Source organism: Pipistrellus kuhlii, unplaced genomic scaffold (genome assembly GCF_014108245.1).
Source record: "Pipistrellus kuhlii isolate mPipKuh1 unplaced genomic scaffold, mPipKuh1.p scaffold_m20_p_5, whole genome shotgun sequence".
Taxonomy (NCBI): domain Eukaryota; kingdom Metazoa; phylum Chordata; class Mammalia; order Chiroptera; family Vespertilionidae; genus Pipistrellus; species Pipistrellus kuhlii.
Genome location: NW_023425551.1, coordinates 55297101 through 55319707, shown reverse-complemented (window position 1 = coordinate 55319707; position 22607 = coordinate 55297101). Strand labels below are relative to the sequence as shown.

General features: G+C 41.2%; 1 protein-coding gene across 40 annotated transcripts in view; it reads left to right on the top strand.

Moving 5' to 3' along the window:
* The first annotated feature begins 4046 nt into the window (after positions 1–4046).
* Positions 4047–22607, top strand: part of RIMS1 (regulating synaptic membrane exocytosis 1) — a 389815-nt gene continuing 371254 nt past the window's right edge. For all 40 annotated transcript variants that reach the window (XM_036413979.2, XM_045572599.1, XM_036413996.2 and 37 more), the window contains exon 1: positions 4047–4314. In XM_036413979.2, coding sequence (XP_036269872.1) covers positions 4151–4314 — 164 coding nt within the window. In that variant the 5' untranslated portion in view covers positions 4047–4150. The remainder of the gene's footprint in view (positions 4315–22607) is intronic.

Sequence of the window (22607 nt, the reverse complement as noted above, 5' to 3'; positions counted from 1 at the left end):
AGTAAATTAACAGTAAACAGTAATGTCAAAGTTTATAGTTATTTTGAGAAATGATGGTTTGATAGTATCAGTGGAGAAGATAGCCAAGACACTTACTTTAAAGGAGTTTGTCCAAGTCATTGTTTTTGACTAGAATCCTGAACATGATGTTAGTGTTGATTTTAAGGGTACCTCAGCCTGGCTGGTGTGGCTCAGAGTTTGAGCGTTGACCTATGAACCAGGGGGTCAAGGTTCAATTCTGGTTGTTTCTCTCTCTCCCTCTCCCTTCCTCTCTGATATAAATAAAAATATATATATTTGAAAAAACGTACCTCATTCATATCTTATGAACAGAGATTTAAGATGTTTTTCTACAGATACTGTTGTTTGAATGAAGAGAATCACATTGGAAATTTCACAATCTCTCTGGTTAACATCTTTGAATATCAGTTTTGTACGTCAGAATTTTCCCCAAAGATTGTCTAAAACATATTTCCTTCTTTAGGAGAGAATGAAGTTCTATTACAGCCCAAACACACTTAGGAAATGCCAGGCCAAACCAAGTAAAAACAGATTTTAGTACTAAAGTAAATAATTGCATTTTAACGCTTTTTATTTGTTGCGGGGCATTGTGAATTTCTAGGAGAGAGGTATTACACATATTTTTCTAGATTTATTTAAATTTTTCTGTAGAGTCTAGGAGCTAAAATGTGCCACATGCTTTGGTACACCTACTTTGGGTGTGTGATTGCTTATCTAAATTCAGATTAAGTCCTGCTTTTGTGAAAGTTAATATGTATAAAGTTTATATGTCTCTTGGATTTTAGAAATTGTTTTGAACCCCTCCATAATGGATGAGATTAGTTCCTGAACAAAGGGGAAACTTTCATGGATTACACTATGGTAACTACTAATTTATTGGTCAATTCATTCACTATTTTTTTTTTCATTTATTCGCACACTGATTTCATATGCACTTATGGTGCCCAAGGAAGTAGCTATGGATATAAAGATGATCAGGACAAGACACATTTTCATTAAGTCATCCAGATACTTTTCCAAAGTAAATTTTATAAATGGAAGCCACTTATAATGGACTGAATTATGCCCCCTTAAAAATTCATATGTTAAAGCCCCAATAGGGTGTGACTGTGTTTGGGGGTAATACCTTTAAAGAAGTTAAATGGGGTGATAAGGGAGAAACCCTAGTTTAATAGGAACAATGCCCTTATAAGTAGAAGGTACTAGGGAGGGCATGCACAGAGAAAAGGTCATGTGAGGACACATAGAAACCATGGCCATCTACACGCCAAGGAGTGGGGCCTCAGGAAAAATATCAGTTCTGCCAGCATTTTGATCTTGGATTTTTAGGTGATAAAATAAATTTCTGTTGTTTAAGCCACCCAGTCTGTGGAATTTTGTAACATCAGCCCTAGCAAATGAAAGCACCACTGTTAAATGTGCACTAGGCCCCTGTCTTAAGAGCTTCATTCAGCTAGTTCTATTGTCTATCAAAGGATTTATTCCTTTGTTTCTATTTTAGAGGAATTTCAGGACAACCAACATGATTGTAAACCTCTTGAGGACAAGGCCTTTGTCTGTTGCATATCTAGACTGACTAGCAGAGAAGGGGATCTGATAGAAAGACTATATCATCTACATTTCTAGTCCCCTCTGTACATTAATAATGGAGAGGTGGCCTAATACATTTCTTGGAAAGAGCAAGGAATAAGGAAAAGAGTACCACAAAGTATTACAATGTAGTTAGATGCTCCAAATATGTCTCCTTATTCAATATTTCTTTTTTTGGGGGGGGGGAGGGGATGTCTTTACCCCATTTTTCAGATGAGGAAACAGAAATTCAGAAAGCATTAATGATTTTGCCAAGATCATAAAGTCACTGGTAAAGCCAGAATTCAAACTACTCTCCCTGTCTCCCTGAATATACTAGTACGCTGATCTGAGAGAAACAGGTACTTTTTTTTTTTTTAATGAGGAAAAGATGCTTATTAAGGTAATTTCATCGATTGCTTAATTAGAGGAAAGAAGAAATCTTTTCAGGCAGCAGAACTTATGAAAAATAAATGGACATTATGGTGGTCTATGTATTTATTTCAGGGATATCCTCATAACTGACATGGCTACCAAAAAGTTAAGCCAATGTTAAGTTGTGCAAATAAAAATGATTATAAAGCACTAGTAAATGCCAATAGCCAGTTTTTGGTTCTTTACATGTATTCTTGATTTCACTGCTTTGGAAGGCTGGTGAAAAAACACAAGTGGGTGCAAAGGCTGGTGAATACCAGCATTAAAATCATTCTACACCATTACCGGTAAGATGAATTGGGAAGGTTTACTCTGGAGGAAATTGAAGATGACATGACAAACACTTCAAACAGTTGAAAATGTTTTAGGTAGAAGGATTTAGACATAGGAATAGACTTAAGATGTAAACCTTCTATTACTGAAAATATTCAAACAGATGTCTCCAAGTAGAATCAACACCTGTATTCAATGGGAGATCCAGTGGTTAAAACCTTAAATTCCCTAAAATTAAAGATTTTAGGAGTTTTAGGATTCATAAATATCATCATCTTCTTCTTTATTAACAAAATTAGGCCTAGAGGAAAAAGAAAAGATTAGTGCTAGATTCTTCCTGGAACTATAAAAAGAATTCCCCAGACAGGGAGCATACCAATTCCCCAATTCCCTCATCACTATTGATTTTTTTAAATTGTCGTACAATTTGAATCCTTCTCCATAGGTATATCAGGAAAATTTAATCTTCGGTTTTCAAAACTGATAACATTGTTTATTTTTGCCTTTTATCAGCAAGAGGAGCTCATGTTAATGCCTATCATTGGGCCAGGCACTGAGCAGCAGCTTCTCACCATGTGATAGGTGGGGTGTTTTTCTTATCTGAGATCCGTGTTCCTGGAGAAGCACCCAGAGAGGCTAAGAAGTGAGTCCCTGAGGAGAGTGAGCATCATGAGAAACCAGAGTAGGCAATTCATTTGCAAGCATCAGAGAAGTGATGTGAAAGGACTACCCACAGCCCCAAATGACAAATTAAAGAGTTGCTGAGTTGCGGGGGCGGGGGGAGGGGGGGAGAGGATTAGGATAAATTGCGGAACCTACCCAGGATGGGTCGAGAAAGCTACTGCATTCAGTGCACCCAGAAAAATCCAGGCTGGTGGAGGTGTGTGTATACATATAAATTATTTTTAAAAATCACATTGTTGTGGCTATAGAAATACTGGACTAGTCATGAGAAGGATATGGTCTCAGGGGATGGGGGAAATGCACCCAGAGGCGTTCTATCCAGCTGCCCAGAGCACAGTGGGTGCGCCAATCCTCTGAATGGTAGCGAGGATGAGGATGATTAACGCAACCCAGGAACCAACAGGGCTGGCGAGAGGATGACATAGACCAGAGACGGGGAAGGGAGGATGACTCACGGGCGAGGGGTACCTGGGGAGAGAGAGTGAGGTGGGGCGCACGGTGGCTGGTGAGCGCGCGGTGGGGCGAGGGGCGGGAGGGAGGCGGGGGGAGCGGCCGGGGCTCCGAGGCTCGGACCCAGGCAGTGGGCGGGCGGGTGGGTGCCCGTGGGCGGAGCGGCTCCGGGACTGAGCTACTGGCAGCCGCGTCTGCAAGAGCAGCAGCAGCAGCAGCAGCATCACCCGGGCGCAGAGCCTCCGAGACTCCGCCTAACGGACACCCAAACTCTCCCTCCCGGCGCCCCGAACTGGAGGCAGCGGAGCTGGGAGCAGCCTCAGCCTCAGCAGCAGCAGCAGCAGCAGCCGCGGCCCCGGCCCGGCCCCGCCCCCGCCCCGCACACCGCCCTGATCGCCGAGCCCGCGCCCCTTGCCTGCCGCCCCCGCGGCTGAGGCTGGGCAGCGGGAGGCAGGCGGCCGGGCAGCCCCGAGCCCCGCCAGGGCGCCCCACACAAAGGCAGCATCCGGGGCTGGGTGGATGCAAACAGCCATGAGAGCCTGGGCTCGCTGCCTCCCCGGCTCCGCTGCTGCCGCCGCCCGGAGGGCTCCGCTGTGAAGGGAAGGGAAGGGGAGGAAGGGAGGCGGGGGCGCCGCTGGGCGAGCATCCTGCATCCGAAAGGTGAGAGCCCCGAGCCCGAAGAGGAGGAGGAGGAGGAGGGGGCGGGCAGGCCACGACCATGTCCTCGGCCGTGGGGCCCCGCGGTGCTCGCCCACCCACCGTGCCTCCCCCCATGCAAGAGCTGCCCGACCTGAGCCACCTGACCGAGGAGGAGAGGAACATTATCATGGCAGTGATGGACCGGCAGAAGGAAGAGGAGGAAAAAGAAGAAGCCATGCTCAAGTAAGCTAACCCCCCCAGCCACGCCGCCCCGAGCCTCCGTGCCTCCCTCAGTCCATTCACCACTCACTCACCCACCCAACCCTCTGGGCTGGGTGTGGGGGAGGGGGCCGGGCGAGGGTGCTGGGTGCGGGCGGAGGCGCCCTCCTTGGGGCCAGGGGGCTCTGGGCTTGAGCAGGAGAGAGGTAGGGGGAGCCAGGGGAGGAGAGGATGTCACCGAGCCCCAGAGCCCAGGAGCCAGGAGAGGGTGGCTGGAGACCGGGGTGCAGAGGAGGGCTGGGTGGACAGCGACCACCCTGGCTGGGGCTGGGATGTGCGGAAGCTGAGAAGGGCTGATCCCACCCAAGTGGAAGGGACCTGGGTTGGGAGCAGGATAGGGGGCAGGGGGTGAGTGGAAGGAAAGAGGAGGTGGGAGGAGGCGGTGCTGAGAATAGCTCCTCTGCTCTTCGTGGAGTTGTTGAGCAGGCTGGGTTACCCCACTGAAGGGTGTCAGTATTTACAGACGGGGGAAGAAATGCTTATTTTTAGTGTTCATTTTGGTACTCATTCAAATCACACATCAAGGCTGGGTCTTTATTGGGGGCGGCAGTTGCCATCTTTGGGAACCTGCCTCCCCAGACTCTCTTTAACCTTCTCTGCACAGCCTTTGACACAAAATCCCTGTGTGCAGTCCCATTTTCTTACATCTATGTGAAGCCATCGGCAATGCAAAGTTTGTCATCATGGGAGAAGCCGGTGGGGAGGGAGTCTGGTGTGCATAAAATAGAGGTTCCTCTTTACTGGTTTCCAAGAGACCTCCCCGGCCTGCTCAGATCCTGGTGCAAGCAGTGCCATAGGGGGTTGGGGATGTGCCTACATCTCCGCTTCTGGAAAGCCCATCAGCCCCTCAAGGGGATCCCTATCCAGTGCCTGGTGTCTGGGGAGGGGACAGGCCCGTGGCTGGTGATGCAGAAGTGTGTGACACTGTGCTCTGACAAGGTCCCGGCACCCGGAGTCGGTTTTGCTGCTCCTTAGCATCACACCTAGCGTGGAGCCGAAGGGGACTTCCACCCTGCCCTCCCTTGGCAGGTCTTCATGCGTTCAGGAAAGTTTTCACCTCAGGGGTGAGGGGATTTAGAAACCCTGCCAGGGACAGGAGTGTATCGGGGGGCACAGGATTGGCACGAGGAGCCAAAGGGAACCTGTTGCGTCTTGAGTTAGCTGAACAGCCAAGAAGAGGCAGGCACAGAAGGGAAGGGGGGGTGAGAGCCAGGCATGGAGCACACCCAGCGTGGCTCTCCTCACCCCCTAGGATTGCCTCCTGAGGAGAAGATGCTGCCACCAAAGGGTTCTTCCGCTTCCCCTCCGTGCAGCAGTGCCTCCCGGGACAGGGATGGAGGGAGCTGCCTTCACAGGCAGATGGGTCCCCGCCAGTGTCACCGCCACCCAGATGGGAGAGGGGACTATCGTGGGAGAGCTGTGGGTGCCGTGTCACCGCAAAAGTGTGGAAATCCAGTCATCACTGCCCTTTCCATTGTAGACTCAGAAAAGGCCATTAACTTGGAAGGCCAGAGCTGGCCTGCTTCTTTCTATCCAGAGCAGCAGGTTTCTGAATTCCCTGCTCCTTCTCATCCAAAAACTAAACCCCACATACTTTAAGCCTGCTGCTTTGAGGGAGGCACAAAACCCTGGTTCATCTGCTGCCCGTCCCCATCGAGAGCCACGACGTCCCTGGTGCTGCAGGCTGCCCCTCTCCTGAGGCTGGGAGTAGTGGATGGTGTCTGATGGTGCTGTCTGTCTGTCCTGTTGTCAGTCCGTCTGTCCTCACTGGTTGCAGCCTCTGCCACTTGCTCTGGGCACCTTCTCTGCTGGTCAGGATTTACAGGTTTGCTACTGCTCCCTTTGGTGTTTGCTGCAAAGAGCAGGTGGATGGAGGCCTCCAGCAGCCAGGGAAAGCCACGGGCTGCTGCTGGACAGGGTCCGGAGAGGAAGGGGAAGGCACAGTGCAAGTAGTGGCCATCATGCTCTGTCATTGGCTGTTTCAGGGATGGCGGAGAGTGAGGGATTTTAAATGAGAGTGGGTGAGTTTTTAGGACAGTCTCAGACCTTCTCACTGCCTGAGGACAGCAGTGATGAGATGGTATGCGCTTTATGGATGAATACAAATGAGGAGTACCGTCCAACTATTCATGTCGAAGACACCTTTCCTGCCTCTGTTCCTGTGGCCGCTGTCCACTGGTTTGCAAATATGGTTCCATTATAGCAAGGATTCACACAACATTGCAGTATGCGATGCTGTTATACAACAGTTCCCTATAATCCAGGACCTCTGCATTAACTTTATCAATCAGCCTCCACTGCTGACATCTCAGCCTTTTGTGCAGTGGCAGATCGGTGAGTGTTTTGGAGTAAATACCAGTTTGCTGCCATGTCAGTGTGTCAAATTTTCTGCAATTAGCAGAACATTTTTCTAGAGTGCACTTTCTGCCATAAAAACTGGGGATCATAGGGGCTATGCAGATGACCCATAAGTAAATAGGAGTAAATAACACATAGTTAAAGGTGTTGGCCTTTTCTAAACTTTGCATAATAATAGATTGGAAGACAGGATGTTTTCCAAGGGGCTTTGAAACATTTGTTAAATCAGAGATAAGCTTTTATGGTAATGCTGGGTCCCTCATATCACATATTGAGAAATTCACAGCAGATCATACAAAGCTAAAGTTCTGGTAACAGAGCGATTAGACTTAAAACTCACTGTTGTCACCACTGCAGAACCATCACTTTGAACTACCTACTGAGAATACTCTGTCCCTTCACAATGTATAAAAACAGACATTAATATATAGAAGGTAGAAAAGTGATGGGCAGATATGCCAGAGAAACTTTACAAACTATCAAATAAAATATAGTAGTATAGTTTAATCAGCCTTGAGTGTAAATTGCTACATGAATTTGGTCTTGAGAATGTCTTTAAATATATATCAGTGGAAGACAATAATCAAGCTACTTTCACCTCAAGATTTCAGAAAATTTTTTTTATTTGAAATTGTAAGTACTTTATTATAAAAATAATAATTCATTTTGTTTACAAACTGCACTGATTTTAAATACCATTGGTATATTACAATAAATAGTTGACTCCTGCAAATAAATTTTAATGGTTGATTTAATTACCTAAAAATAAAAGGTCTTTTTTTAATCTTAGTAGAGTTTTTGGTGTGTGTGTGCGCATTCTGAAGACTTTTTGAAACCTAACTTCCTCAATGAATGCTCCTTTTAAGTAATTGTCATCAGACACCATGAGCCAATATATTACCTGAGTGGAAAATTGCAATATCTGGGACCTACATCAGAGATCTCTTGAAGATCTAAAATCTTATTTCTTTTTTTATAAACACTTCATAGAGAAAGGAGCTACAGAATAGTAGAGAAGATGAAAAAAAAATAGAGTTAAAGGGATGGTTTGAAAATGGAGACTGAGAACTATGTTAGAATATTAAATAAAGCTAGCATTTATTGAGCATTTACCTCATACTGGCTATTATCCTAAGTGGTTATTGACTCACATGCCAAATAATTGAACTATGCTCAAGTTTACTATATGTATATTTGAATTCTCACAATAGCCTGCACAGAAGGTAAGTTAGGTCACACGACCCTCAATTCTTCATCTTATACTCAGATTTCCAGTAATACCCTCAGCTGACTCATATGATGGCCACGTCAGGATTCAAATCCAGATCTTTTTTTTTTTTTTTAAAATAACTTCTTAAAATTAAAATTGACATACAACGCAGACCTTTTATTCCAAATCCAAGTATGTTCCCACACACTACACCACATGTGTCAAACACAAGGCCCGCGGGCCAAATCCGTCCCGCCAGGCCTTGCAATGTGGCCCGCACCGCGCTGTCATCATTGCACTCCGCTGCGTTTCCATCACAATGACAGTTTATGACTGTTCAGTAACCATTCGGCCCGCGATTTAGGCTGGATTTTAGATTTTGGCCCCTTCTCTGATTGAGTTCGACACCCCTACACTACACTGTCCTACCAGAAAGAGGCTTGTATTTCATCTACCTTTCTTCTCTTTCCTCAGTTTCAGAGCTGTGGTTTGGCAAAAGGTTGGGCTGATTCAGAAGTTCAGTGGCTGATTCTAAGAGGGCCTGCAGCTTCACCCCCACTCTATTTAATATTTTCCTGTGGATTGAGGGCAGGGGGATTGTCTCCAGTGCAAAGATAACAAAAAGCTTCATGCTTGGTAGAAAAACCATTAATTCTGGATCCAAGCATTTTGGGGTTCTAGATCTAGTCCTGCCACTTACTGTATAAATGTAGGCAAGAAAATTAAACCGGGATCCCATGAGTTTCTATTTTTCTTATGAATCCTGCAATTTGTGATGTGAATTGATTTATAAAGAATATTGACTTTGGACTTCTCCCTGTCTTTTTAACAAGGAACTAACCACTAACTTTTTAAACATCCCTAATATCCATTTCCTTTGTGAGAGGAGAAAGTAGAAGGAACAGAATGCTTTCACTGTTTTTTCCCCTCCAAGCAATTATGACAGTGTGGCTTGAAATGTTCTATAAGCTCAATATGAGAGACCCCAATCAGCAACTGGGAAGAGAACAAAAAGTTGAATAGGGCAGCTGGAGAGGGATAAGGATAGACTTCTCATGTATGCAGGCATCCTAGTTTCCTTGGGGTTTGCAAAGATTTTTATATTGTACACCCCAAAATATTCTGTCATAATGCTGAGTCAGGGTGGCTCAGAAGGAAGAAGAAAATGGCAATAGTAATGAAAGTGACTGAAGCCTGAGAAGGGGCTACCTGTTCTGAGGAGATTCTGTGTTAGGCAGGAAACCACAAGAGGGGGAGAACTTTCAACCTCTCCCTCAGAGTCTGGTCTCCTTCACACCATGGATGGGTAGGGTAAAAGTTAGGGAAGGTTAACTATTTTCAACAAATACCTAAATGTGCATGCTCAGTACCGAATTTTCAAATACTCCTGGAGAAAACATAAAAAAAGGGGAGCCTAAACAATGAAAGAGGTGAGGTGTTAAAGGGAATGGAGGGTAATTGACTAGTTCACATTTTTGCCAACCTGTCTTGACTTTCTTTCAACTTGTGTTTCTTCTTAACCAAAACTGAGGGGGCACCATCGTTTAAGTAAATAGGTTTCTAAATTAGAAGTAGAATACAGAAACCTGTGTGGGCTATCTGTGCTGCTGCTGCCTTGAATAGAAACACTACATCTTGCAAGTGTTATTTGCCCAACTTATTAAATTTGGAGAACAATTTGTGTTCCACGTATAGTAAGTTTCCTGGAAAGATGGCAAATATGGGAATCCCTGAAATAATATTGTTATTCTTCCATATGTGTGATATGTAGATGGACAGATTTGTGTACCATGGGTTATATAGTCTATCGTGCTGCATTTCATTTTATCTTTATGGTCTATTTTATATTTCTAAGCAACTTTTTACATTTTGTCCTGTGATATGAGTTGGATGATTCAAAAAATTGAAGTAAATTTGCCCAAGGCACATGGCAACCAGAGTAATATTATAGAACCCAGGCCCACGGACATGGACTTCAGGTCTTTAGTGCTCTTGTAAGTCTTTTGGAAAGCTAATCAAACTGTGAGCATTATGGTTGGTTTCCCTCTTCTGTTGGGAGAGAAGACTGCCTTATCTGAGTGCCTTCTGGTTACTCTACATATTTTACTCTGCCTGTGCTCTCCTCCTGGTGAGAAACCCATTTGTCAGTATTCCATTAGTTTTTGAATATTAGTAAAATTCCCACAACTAGCCTGGTACCATCCTGACCTTTTGCTCATGACATTTGATCCTGGAGTCCAGAGAATAAAACTGAAAAGGAGCAAGAGAAGAATTTCGCATGGCTAAGTGGCATTTTCTATCCCTTTCCAAGTCCTCCTCCCTCCACTCTCTAGATCTGGCCACAGGTGACGAACTAAACCCCCTATGCACCTGGGGCTTCTCTGATCTCCTTGCTGGTTTGCTTTAACACCTTAGCTCTTTTCCACCAGCCTCCACCATGAGGTTAACTCTTCTTCCTACAACTTGTTTGAATTGTGAATTGTATTTATTAATAGACTATTTCTAGCAAAGTATAATATCATATTCAATTCAACATTAAGACCCTCATTTCAGGTATTAGAATTGGGTCAGGCATTTGGGCTGTTTGGGCAGGATAGAGAGCCTTCTGCTGATAGCCCAATGTTGGCGTCGTTCTTACTATTTTTATATAAAAAAATATATTTTATTGATTTTTTACAGAGAGGAAGAGAGAAGGTTAGAGAGTTAGAAACATCGGTGAGAGAGAAACATCGATCAGCTGCCTCTTGCACACCCCATACTGGGGACGTGCCCACAACCAGGGTACAATGCCCTTGACTGGAATCGGACCTGAGACCTTTCAGTCTGCAGGCCAACGCTCTACCCACTGAGCCAAAAACGGTTTCGGCTCTTACTATGTTTTAATTGGTAGGTTTTAACACTGTCACAGCAAAGGGAAGTAAGCGTCAGATAGTAGGCTAGAGCAATGGGCTAGATTCTGGCCTCCGTTTCTTTATGTGTAAAGTGGGATGGTTAATGCTGCCCTCCTAACTTTATGAGGCTGTGTGGAAGAATCCCAAGATCACCTTTTCCTGTGATTATTGCAGCTACTAGGGGTCCTGTGGAGATGAGTTCTTGTAGAAAAACCCATCCATCGTGTCATGCCAGCAGTGCAGTGTGGCCAGAGCTGCACCTACCAGTGAGAATCTGGCATAGAGTCAAAAAGGTAAAATGAGTCCAGGATTTGATCTGAGATTACATTTACCTTCTTCCTTTCTCATTAAATAGCTCTTAAATGTGTTTTAGCACAAAAAGCAACGTGGGCAAAATGATAACTTTTGAAATACCTAAAAGGCAACAATCCTAATAATTTCCTCATCTCTTACTAGAAAAAATAGTTAGAGAATCATTGTGATAATTTTAGTGTCACTGAATTTAATAAGTTATTCATTTTCAAAATTAGTTGAATGAAGGGCCATATACTTGTGAGGTAGTAGTTTCTCTTTCATGCTACTTTTAATGTTGGGGAATGTAATGGATTATACATGTTTAAGAATTTTTAAGGTTTTTGTTCTGGATGTCTTAGGCTTTCTGTATATATATTTTCATACTCTTACATCAAGCTTATCTACACTTATTTTGATCTAGGATGGTTTTCTGTGGATGACAAGAGGGGAATATACTCAGAATTTACCTTAGATATTCCTACCTCTGTTGCTATCTTTGGAAAATTTACTGAACACATGAGACTTTATTCAAAGAAAACATAGACTTGTTTAAAAGGAAAGTGAATGTACATGTTGGTTTGCTCAGGAAAGTATCTATTTATGCCTATTTCATGGTATCATTATGGATAGTACCTCTTTCTCTCAGTTTCAATCTGGATGATAAATTATATGGTTTTCATCTTTATAAATTTTACTCTCCCTGACCCAAGTTATTCATTTCAGACTTCAGAAAAGCAATTAACAGTGATAATATATATTTTATCAATAACGCAAACAAGTTGTACACATAGAGAGTCTTGACACTCATTGTTTGGCAAGTGGAAAGGCTTTTGCTGAGAAGGAGGTGTTATCTTTGATGGAGCCTCAGTAAAATGCTACCTTTTATGGCAAAGCGAAATTTCAAAACATTTTTCAAGTAACAGTAGCTCTGAATTACAACTGCCTACAGGACTCTCTTTGGGAAAATTCTCCTTTGGGCCTTGCAAAAAAGCAGCCTGCAGTTGGGAGAAGACATTTAAATAGATTTTTACAATGTAGTATTTTGATAACTCCTCTTAAGTTTAGATAGTAAGATAAGTGAATGTTATAGAAAGTAATTTTGTGCAATTTGAAAGTAATTAATGTGCTCAATTAGATAGTAGCTCCTTTAAAGAACCATAATGAGGGTAATATCTTGCTAATGATTTATAATTATTAGTGTACACATTTCCCCATTGTTATGTCAGGTAATTATTGTCTCTATTTACATAGAGAAGGTATGTGAATTGAAAACCAATTAAGTGTCTATACTGTCATATATACGTCTCATGCAGTTTAGCTATTTTTAATGGGCTTTCGTGCATGGTATGCATATTTACTAAAGGGAACTGTTACAGTAGTAGTTATTGATGAAGTTTTCTGGATATATTTGTTAGACTTAATGTAACCTATTTAATTATGTAGCTCCCAACTCTCTGTGCTCAAAGCATTCTGATTGATATTTGGGAAGTGTTCATACTCTCAAGAATATCCAGTTATTTTAAAGTTGTAAGTAATCAGTACACAAGCCTCATGCGTCACATTATTGTTTTGACCGCTTATACATAACTGTTAACAAATTCAAAGAGGTCTTTAATCACGTGACCAGCTTTTTGGTTTTTCAATCTATGGTGATCACATTTTAGAAAACTAGGCAGATGGTGTCTGAAATATCTTCAGAATATATAAATCAATGTATCAGGTTTATTCAAATATATGTCCACATACAGGCATTCTATTCATATCAGAAAGATTACTAGGTGTGTTAGTAGAAATAGATGAAAACAAAAGTAGAGTTAATCGAATGGCTTTTCCTTTTATATTTCACACAGCTTAGCAGCTTTATCTTCCTTAGCTAGCTCTGTCTTGTAATATATTGCGGCTTAAGTCTTCTTACCTAACCCTTCTTTTATGGGGGGAAAATGGATATATTTTACATCCTGGTATCTAAAATAAAGGTATATTGGAAAGAGCCAGCTCATTTATTTTGGATATTAAAATTTGGGTAAGGATAAAAATTGTACAGAGAATATTCTACTTTGGCACTCCTCATGATCATCATGAAAATTTTCATAATTTGAGAAAAATCAAGTATTCTTTTAATTAAGCTAGCTATTTCAGCTTACAGAAATCTATGTACCCTAAGCTAAATCTAACCACCTAATATATAGCAAACTGGAGTAAAAACTTGATACTAGTCTGAAAAAGATACTGTTGTCTGAGTATTGTTCCAGACACATTTATTGGAAAGGGACAGTGTGATATTTGAAGCTCCATAGGTCTAAGCTGTAATAGTCACTATTGAGTAGAGAACTATGCTTGCTAATCAGTCAGGTGACTATTTAGCCCTACCTTCCATAAAGGCAGCATAGTTTAAGACTCTTGGAGAAACACATACAATAAAATAAAAGTGAAAACACAGTCGCAGGCCACAAGGTGCAGATAATTTATATGGTGAGGTAGTGCAAATTTTAAAAAAATGACATGTAATTTCCTACATGTCCCTATTTCAATCTTCCCTTGACTCTCAAATGTTGGCTTTCCTGTTGGTCTCCTCTCAAGCTCTAGTCCTTCCATTTTATATGCAGTATCTGGTCAATTTTAAGCATACTCCTGGCTTTAGTCATATGTTAAATGATTCCTAAATCTATATTATCACATTAGAATATTCTCCCAAATTTTAGATTTATGTACTTAACCACCTGCTAAATATCTGTACCTGGATGTCTCATAGGTACTTCAGACTGATTGTGACCACCATAAATTTCTTGACAGTCTGCCTAAACATGATACTTTTCTGTAATCTCTGTCATTATGGTAGCATCCCCATTGCAGTTCCTTATTCAGCCACCATCAAATCCTACAGATTTTCTCTCCTTGGAATACTTTGGAGTTCTCATTTATTTTCCAATTCCATGGCCTTTACCTTAATGTTGACACTCATCATGACTCGCCTGGCTGCCTGCAATAACCACCTAATTCATTTCCTTGCCACTAGGCAGGGTTCCTCCCATCTGAGGGTCACACTGAGGTCAGAGGAATCTTTCTAAAATTCATCTGATTATGTCCCACCAGGAAGACCCATTTGCTTCCAGCGTAAAGTTTAAACTTCTTAATAATCTGCACCTTGCTCACTACCTCCTTTCGCTGCTCTGTGCGCAGCTTTACTGCACTCGTTCTCAAGGTATCATTGCTGCTTCACAGCCTGGTGATGCCACTTGTGTTTTTCTCTCTGCCGGGAATTTCCTTCTTAATCTACCTAATTTTTATCTAACATTTCAAATTAACTTGGGACACCTCTTCTCAGATTTCCCAGATTAATTTTAATATTTGTCCTTGGTGCACATTTCTGTCATACACTTTTCATGTGAAGTCTCACCTGAGTACAAAAAGTATATTTTGTTGATTTTTTTTACAGAGAGGAAGGTCGAGGGATAGAGAGTCAGAAACATGGACGAGAGAGAAACACCAATCAGCTGCCTCCTGCACGCCCTCCCTGGGATGTGCCTGCAGCCAAGGTACATGCCCTTGACCAGAATCGAACCCAGGACTCTTCAGTCTGCAGGCCGATGACACTTTATCCACTGAGCAAAACCGGCCAGGGAAAGCAGGATCATTCTTATTTTCTTCATATAAGCATGAGCCTGGAATGCAATAGGTGCCTGAAGTCTTAAAACTGTGTATGAATGAATGGATTTAGAGGATGTGGAGTGGAGGAGTCACCTGAGGCTGCTGGATGAATTGTAAAGTATGAGTAGGTGGACGGAGTGGGAAGGTTATTCTAACCATGGGAATTCTAACAGCATATTCTGAAAACAGAAAATGAGCTGAGTGTTTTTGGCTATTGAAAGAACCAGGTTGGCCAGAACCTACTACATATTGGATGTTACAAGGTTAAATTGAAATACAGTTTTCAGATGGTCTACTTCACTCAGTTTATCATTCATATCTTTTTGAAGGACAGCGTTCTTGTAGTGTTTGAATGTCATTGTGGGAAGTTATAAATAGTACATTTAAAAAGTAATCTTCTAGACAGACATGCTTAATGGAAACATTTCCTTTGAATTAAAGCATCACTAACTCCAGTAACAGTATAAGTATAATATATGTTATCTGATTTAGTAGTTAGAATTAGATCATATGCACATGGCCATGAAGTGTTGTCCTGAATATATTTTTAATTTTTCAAAAAATGCCTTTCAGTTAAGTCATCTCATAGACTTAAACTCTTTGAGAGCAGGCATCTTCTCTTATCATCTTTGTATTTTTGTTGCATCCCCCTAAAGCTGATTCCTACTAGGGCCTCAATAAGTGCTTGTTGGATTGAAATCACACAGTCTGTAAGTCAGGGCACAAAAGCACTGGCCTATGACATAATATCACTGAACTGAGTTGAGTTTCAGGTGGGAGCTGAGAGATGGTCTAGTCCCCTGCTGGCAAATAGAGCACATTCAACTTCCTGTCCCTACAGCAGCATCACTGGTAGATGTTGGAGACCTCAGATCGTAAGAATTGGCAATCAAACAGAAACATTAATCGCTGAATATTTATTGCAACTTCACTTTTTTTTTTAATCCTCATTCCAAGATATGCAAGGATGTGTTTTTTTTTTTAATTTTATTTTAGAGAGAAAAGGAGAGAGAGAGAGAGAGAAACATTAGTATGAGAGAGAAACATTGATCAGTTGCCTTCCACATGCACTCTGATGGGATCAGACCTATAACCCCAGAATGTGCCCTGACCGGGAATGGAATCAGAGACCTTTTGGTGCACGGGATGACATTTAACCAACTGAGCCACAATGGCCAGGGCCCAGCTTCATTTTTAAGAAGAGAAAACTGAGGCCTAGAGATTCTTTCAGGTTTTCATTATTAAGTAGTGAGACAACTAGGTTAGACTTCGGGTCTTTTTCTCATGGTTCAGTGTTTTTTAATACTGTCACACTCTCTCCAGTGGTTTCCGTTAACCATCAAAGTCAAACATTTCCCCCCCCCAAAATTTGTTTGATTTACCTGCTCTATAGGACAATATCCTATTATAGAAAACTCCCAGGGAACCTCTAATTACTTTGTTGATTTTGATTTTGGTTATAGTGAGTATCAGTCTAAAGGAGTGGATGATTGCCAGAAACTAAGAAATATTTTATTTAAAGATTTCCTTTGCAATGATATTTGTTGTAACTATATTTAAGCTGTATCAATACTTCTTAATTGTGATCATTTTATTTTAAATTTTAATACTTCCCTGAAATGTATAGTGTTTTCAATATACAGTAATTTATTTATGATTTCAATTAGCTTTTCCTATTATGTTTTTTATGTACATATTAAAATTATGTTTTGTTTTTCACTTAGAAAAGCCAGTTGGCTTTGGTTAGCTGTGAGGAGAAGAGTTTTCTTTGATTCTCCCTCATTTGGAGCTTTGGCTTTAGCTAGGCTGTTGGTCAATGACCCAAAGAAGGAATTAGTGGAATGGGAAGGGTATGCAAACTCACATAAACATCCATGTGCATTCACATTCCATCCATGTTTCTGGCATGTATAAATTCTCACATCCACATGTATGAAAACTTAAAACCATTCTTTTATAAAATTTTTTAAGGAAGTTAATTTTATTTCATTTACAGAATTTGCATAATCTAGACATGCCTAGCATTAGTTTTGTAACTGTGGCCCTGTTTATAAATTTTGCCCCAGTTGCCATTCTGGAAGAAACCTACGTCCATATAATCCCACCCTGGCTATTGCTGATTGGACTAAAGATGGGCACATGACCCAAGTACAGATGCTTCATTGACTGACCAAGAACTAATGAGATTCCCTTCCAAACTGAAAATAATGATTCAGAGGGTCACAAAAAGAAATGATACCCATTCAGTTTTTTCTTGAAACAAGAATGGATTTATGAGGTGCCAGGCCTTGTGCTGAAATTAATAGAACCATCTATCCACTGCCCTTTGTAGAGGGAGATACATTTTATTTAAAATAAAGTTTAGGGCTGACTTTAGCCCAGTGATTCCTTTGAATAAAGTAAAGTTAAACTCTTTGATGAAAGCAGCACAGGAACTATATAATATTTTTTATAAGAAAATATAAACTAGGAATTTTGACTAAGATCAGGCTGGCCAGGGATGGCTCTCCATAGATGACAGAGAGAACTAAACTAAGATCTGAGGGTGAGTAGGAGTTAATTGTAGGCAGGAAGAACAGAGAGGCTCTGGTGGGAGGGGGTATGGTGATGCTGAAGAAGTGGAAGGAAGCCAGTATTGTGGAAGAGGAGAAAGTCCAAAGGAAGGCCAGAGGAATGTGGTTTGAGAGGAATTTAGAGAGACAGATAGAATCCTGATAATGTGGATGTTTCCCAAGGCATGGTATATAATTTTAACTTTATCTGAAGAATCAAAGTATTTTGAAGAAAGATATTATATGATCTTATTAGTATTTTATAAAGGTTTTTCTGGCTATGATATGGAGAACCAATTGCTGAAGGCCTAAGGCATGTATATGTATAAAACAGCTGTGAGGTTATTATAGAAGTCTAAGTGAGAGATATTAGAAGCAAGGACTTTGGTGGTGATGGCAAAATGTTAATATTTGAGATATATTTGGGAATCAAAAGCCACCTTTTTAAAAAATTTAATCTTCACCCGAGTATGTTTCCACTGATTTTATTTTTTTAAATTTTATTTATTTTTTAAAATATATTTTATTGATTTTTTTTTTTTTTTTTTTTTTTTAACAGAGAAGAAGGGAGAGAGATAGAGAGTTAGAAACATCAATGAGAGAGAGGTCCATCAATCAGCTGCCTCCTGCACACCCTCCACCAGGGATGTGCCTGCAACCAGTCTGCAGGCCCGACGCTCTATCCACTGAGCCAAACTGGTTTCGGCTGTTTCCACTGCTTTTAGATAGGAAGGGAGAGAGAGAAAAATATCTATATGAGAGAGAAACATCAATCGGTTGCTTCCCATAGGTGCCCTGACCTGGGATTGAATCCGAACCTAGATATGTGCCCTGACTGGGAATGTTTCGGTGTATGGAAAGATGCTCCAACCAACTCAGCTATCCAACCAGGCCAAAAGCCACCTCTTTTAAAATGGAATATATATGAGTTGATGTTTGACTTGTGCTACCAGGTTTGATCAGTTTCTGCAGAAATGGGAGAGAGATCCTAAGTTTAGTTTTGGTTCTTTGGCTTTTGTAGGTCTAGGACAGGATGGGTTAGAACTATAATTTTATGAGTCATCTATAAACAGGTGACAATAAAGTTTCAGGTTAGGATGAGTGACTAGAATCAGAGGAGAAAGCCTATGAATGAGCTTTAAGGAAACTACTTATAAAAGTTGAAAGAGGACAGTGATCTTGCAAAGACATTAAAGAAGAAAGGTAGAATAAAACCAAGAAACCCTTACTATACCAAATAAAAGGGAAGGGTATTTTTAGCTTACTAGTATGATTAAAAAAAAAAAATGACTGGCAACATCAAATGTTGGTGAAGGTACTGAGCAACTAGAATTCTTATACATTGTTTGTGGGAGCAAGGTATGGTACAACTATTTTAAAAAATTAAAATTTTCTAAAATAGTTGTTTGTTTTTATCTGTTTAAAAGTAAAATGTGCATCTATATTATGCCTTAGAAACTTGATATGTAGATATTTTTAGAAGAAAAAATGAAAGCCATGTATTTACAAAAACTCTTATATTATATGAGAATGTTCGTGTAATAGCCATGAACTGGAAATGACTGTAGTATATTCATCCAGTGAATATCCAGCAATAAAGAAGAATAAACTTCTGGTACATAAATAATATAGAGGAATCTCAAAATCATCATGCTGAATAAAAAGAGTCAGACACAAATAGTGCAGACCTTATGATTCTATTTACATAAAGCTCTAGGCAAAGCTAATCCATGGTGCTATAAATCACATTGGTGGTCTCTTTTATAGTAGCAGGGGTGAGGGGTTGACAGAAAATGGATGAGTCAATTTTCTGGAGGGATAGAAGAGGTCTGTATTTTGATAGGGATGTGTATTATGCATGTTATGCATTTGTCAGATTGATCAAATTGCACACTTAAGTTCTGTGCATTTCACTGTATGTAAATAATACCTGAATTAATAAAAAAGGTATTCTGCTGAAACATCAAATACGGTGAGGACTGATAAATAGCTCTTGAATTCAGTAGCTAGTGGATCATTGGTGACTTTAGAGAAAGGTTTTTCTATGAAGTAAGGGGACCAAAATGAGATTGGAATGGTTAGAGTGAGGGGTAGGTGAATAAATATTTATAGTTTATACAGGCAGATCTTTCAGGAAGTTTGGGAAGAGAGATATGAAGGAGATACCTGGAGGGAATTGAGGGGACTCTTTTAAGTAGAATTTAATTGTGGTTCCATAGAGGGCCTTTTTAAATTTGCATTTAAATAGAATAAATAGAAGGATGTTTAAAGGTTGGTGGAAAGAATTCAGTGAACCAGATGGTTTAAATAAAAGAGAAAGTATATAAGCTTGTGATTGGAATGATGAGGAACCAAATATCCGATGGTTTGTTTGTTTTTACCTGTGAAGTAGGATTTAAGTCATCTTCTGAGATTGATAGGAGTAAGAAGTTTGAGGATGAGGAAGAAAGTTTGAGATTTTTGAGGTGGAAAGCAGAAGTGTGGATTTACCAGAGGAATGATACTGCCCTACAGAGGAAGGTATGTGGGGCCTTGTGCAAGATGAGTCAACAGAGAGGGAGAGACTGACAAAGACATGCAGAGAACAGAGGCCATGTGGCCCTGAGACACCAGGAGAAGAGTCTTGATCCTGACCTGCAGGCTGAGTCACTGTGAGGCTGGCTGTACACTTTGCTCACTTTGCTGTGTAACTTTGGTATGTGCTAGCTTGAGTAGGTTTCTGTTGTTTCTTTTTTCTGTCCAAAAGAGAGCCCTGATAAGGACTTTGTAGTTTCTCTCCCCCCCCCCCCAATACATTATATAGGTATTATCTAGTCTGCATCTTGAGTTTTCATGTTCAGAAAAGAAAATATTGAAAAAAATGTTTTTATTGATTTCAGAGAGAGGAAGGAAGAGGGAGATAGAAACATCAATGATGAGAGAGAATCATTGATCAGATGCCCTACACTGGGGATTGAGCCAACAACCCAGGGATGGGCCTGATCAGGAGTCGAACCAGGGACCTCTGGGTTCATGGGCTGATGCTCAACCACTGAGCTATACCAGCTGGGCAAGAGAGAATATTTTTAATTCAATAATGGGTACATTTATTCTTATGTCATGCATATACATGCATGTATATATATACAGTATATGTATACACACACATAAACAAATGAAATCCTCATAAATGATCACTCTGTTATCAAGGAAAATTGTCCTCCCTTTTTTCTACATACATCTTTTCAGTCCAAGCTTTTGTCCTCTGTCCCAGGAGGACAAAAGCATGGGGGATACAGAATAAGGAGTGACATGATTTGCTTCTGAGCCTTTACCATGAGGGACAGTTTGGGACATACAATTGATAGGAAAAGCTCTGACCACTCTGGATTGACTTGTTTCCCATCCTCTGGCTGTACAGTAATTTAGATTTGTAGGTCAGGTTCCCCAGAAGCAGACTCTCAGTTGGAGGTTGTTGTACAAGAAGGTTTTAGAGAGTGTTTTCAAGATTAACATCTGAGTGGGAAGGGAAGTGGAGAGGTTGGAAAGTGGGAGAAGTTGGGCTGCAGAGCTAGTACAATAAGGCCTGAGGCAGCCCCTTGGGAGCTATGAAACTAGTTGTAATGGTCTTACATTGAAGAGGCATTAGATTTGTGCTGCCTGGGGAATGGGACCTGGCCTTGGGAGATGTGACTCTCTTTAGCAGATCGCAGTTTCAAAGGGAGTCTTAACAGCTAAGAGCAACCTTGACTCGTGGGAGAGGAAGGTGCCCAGTCTTGAAAGGGGCATCTGGGCAGCTTAGCACAGCATTTACTTAATAATTTTAGCTGAAAACCAGACTAAGAAATTTGGAAAAGTTAAATATTTCTTAACTGCCAAAAAATTAAAGGAAGCCAATAGAATGAAGATAAACCCAAGTTATGAACAAATTTGAACCTTCAAATCAATTGTTAAGTGTGTCTGGCTTGTAGACCTCTTTTGGGGTTGACAATATTACCTAAACCCTAAATTATAACTCTACTTATAGAACACTGGTAAATGCCTATGAGGCAATAAGTAAGAATTGTGGAGGATAATGACTTAACTTGGAAACTGATTTTTTTTTTCCTACAAGTAATTGGAAAGGTATTCTTTCATGAAAACTTTAGCTCTATATCATCCTACCAATTTTTTGTAAATAAGACAGTCTACTGGGAATTTCAAAGGCGATTGAAGATATGCAACAATGGGATTTTAATTCAATGAGGTATGTTCGGAAAACCCCCTCTTCCCATTTAGGCCATTGTTCCCAATAAAATTCTTGCCTCTTTTCTTAGAGTGTGTGCCTTGAGTAAGTACTAAACTCTGAGACTCCTTGTTGTATAGGAAAATAGAGCCATCTACACTAATAAAAGGGTAATTTGCTAATTAGAGCAGATGTCTTTCCGGACATCCATCCAGATGTCCATCCGGACAAAGCCACAGCGGCTGCAAGGGCCTAGGGCCAGCACCATGTGGAAGGGGCAGGCTGTGTTTTAGGCAGCCGCTGCAGCTGCAAGGACTTGGGCTCAGGCAGTTGTGGAGCCCATCAGTGGCAGCAGCAGTGGGATGATGGGGATGGTGTCTTCCCTGATTGGCCAGGTTGCCTCCTGCAGAGGGAGGCCAGACTGCGGCTTAGGCTGGGGGTGTGGCAGAGGCAGTTGGGGCCATCAGGCAGGCAGGAAGGCAAGGGGTTAGGAGATAGCGGTCCTGTATAATGAGAGGGATGTCCGACTGCAGGTTTAGGCCCAACCTCTATAACTGGCAGTTGGACATCCCCTGAGTGGTCCCAGATTGGAGAGGGTGCAGGCCAGGCTGAAGGACTTCCCCTCTCCCCCATGCACAGATTTTGTGCACCAGTCCTCTAGTAATTTATAAAAGATCTATTCAGTGTTCAAGCTAAATATTCCTGTTACATAAAACATTTATTTTTCAGAAAAAGTTAACATAATCAACTTTCAAATTTTTGTGGCTTTCCATAACATTTTATTTCCTACTTGCACAGTTCCATGTGGGTTGAGTGGCCTTCTTCCATCTGGAAGTAGTTTTCTCTGGAACATGTGGCTGCAAACCAGTAAAGAGAAGAATAGAGGAGGTAGAATTAACATCCATCACTACTGTTTTTGGACCACTGGCCAGGCCCAAGTAATCACAGGAGAGGATGGGAAATGAAGGAAGAGCATAGGGGATGTTTCATGAGCTATTTGAAATAATTTTAAAGTAAATATTTCATTAAAATACTTGTTTACACAAGGGAGCTAATTTACTTTCCTTGATGTAGCATTCATTAACTTGATGATAGAAATC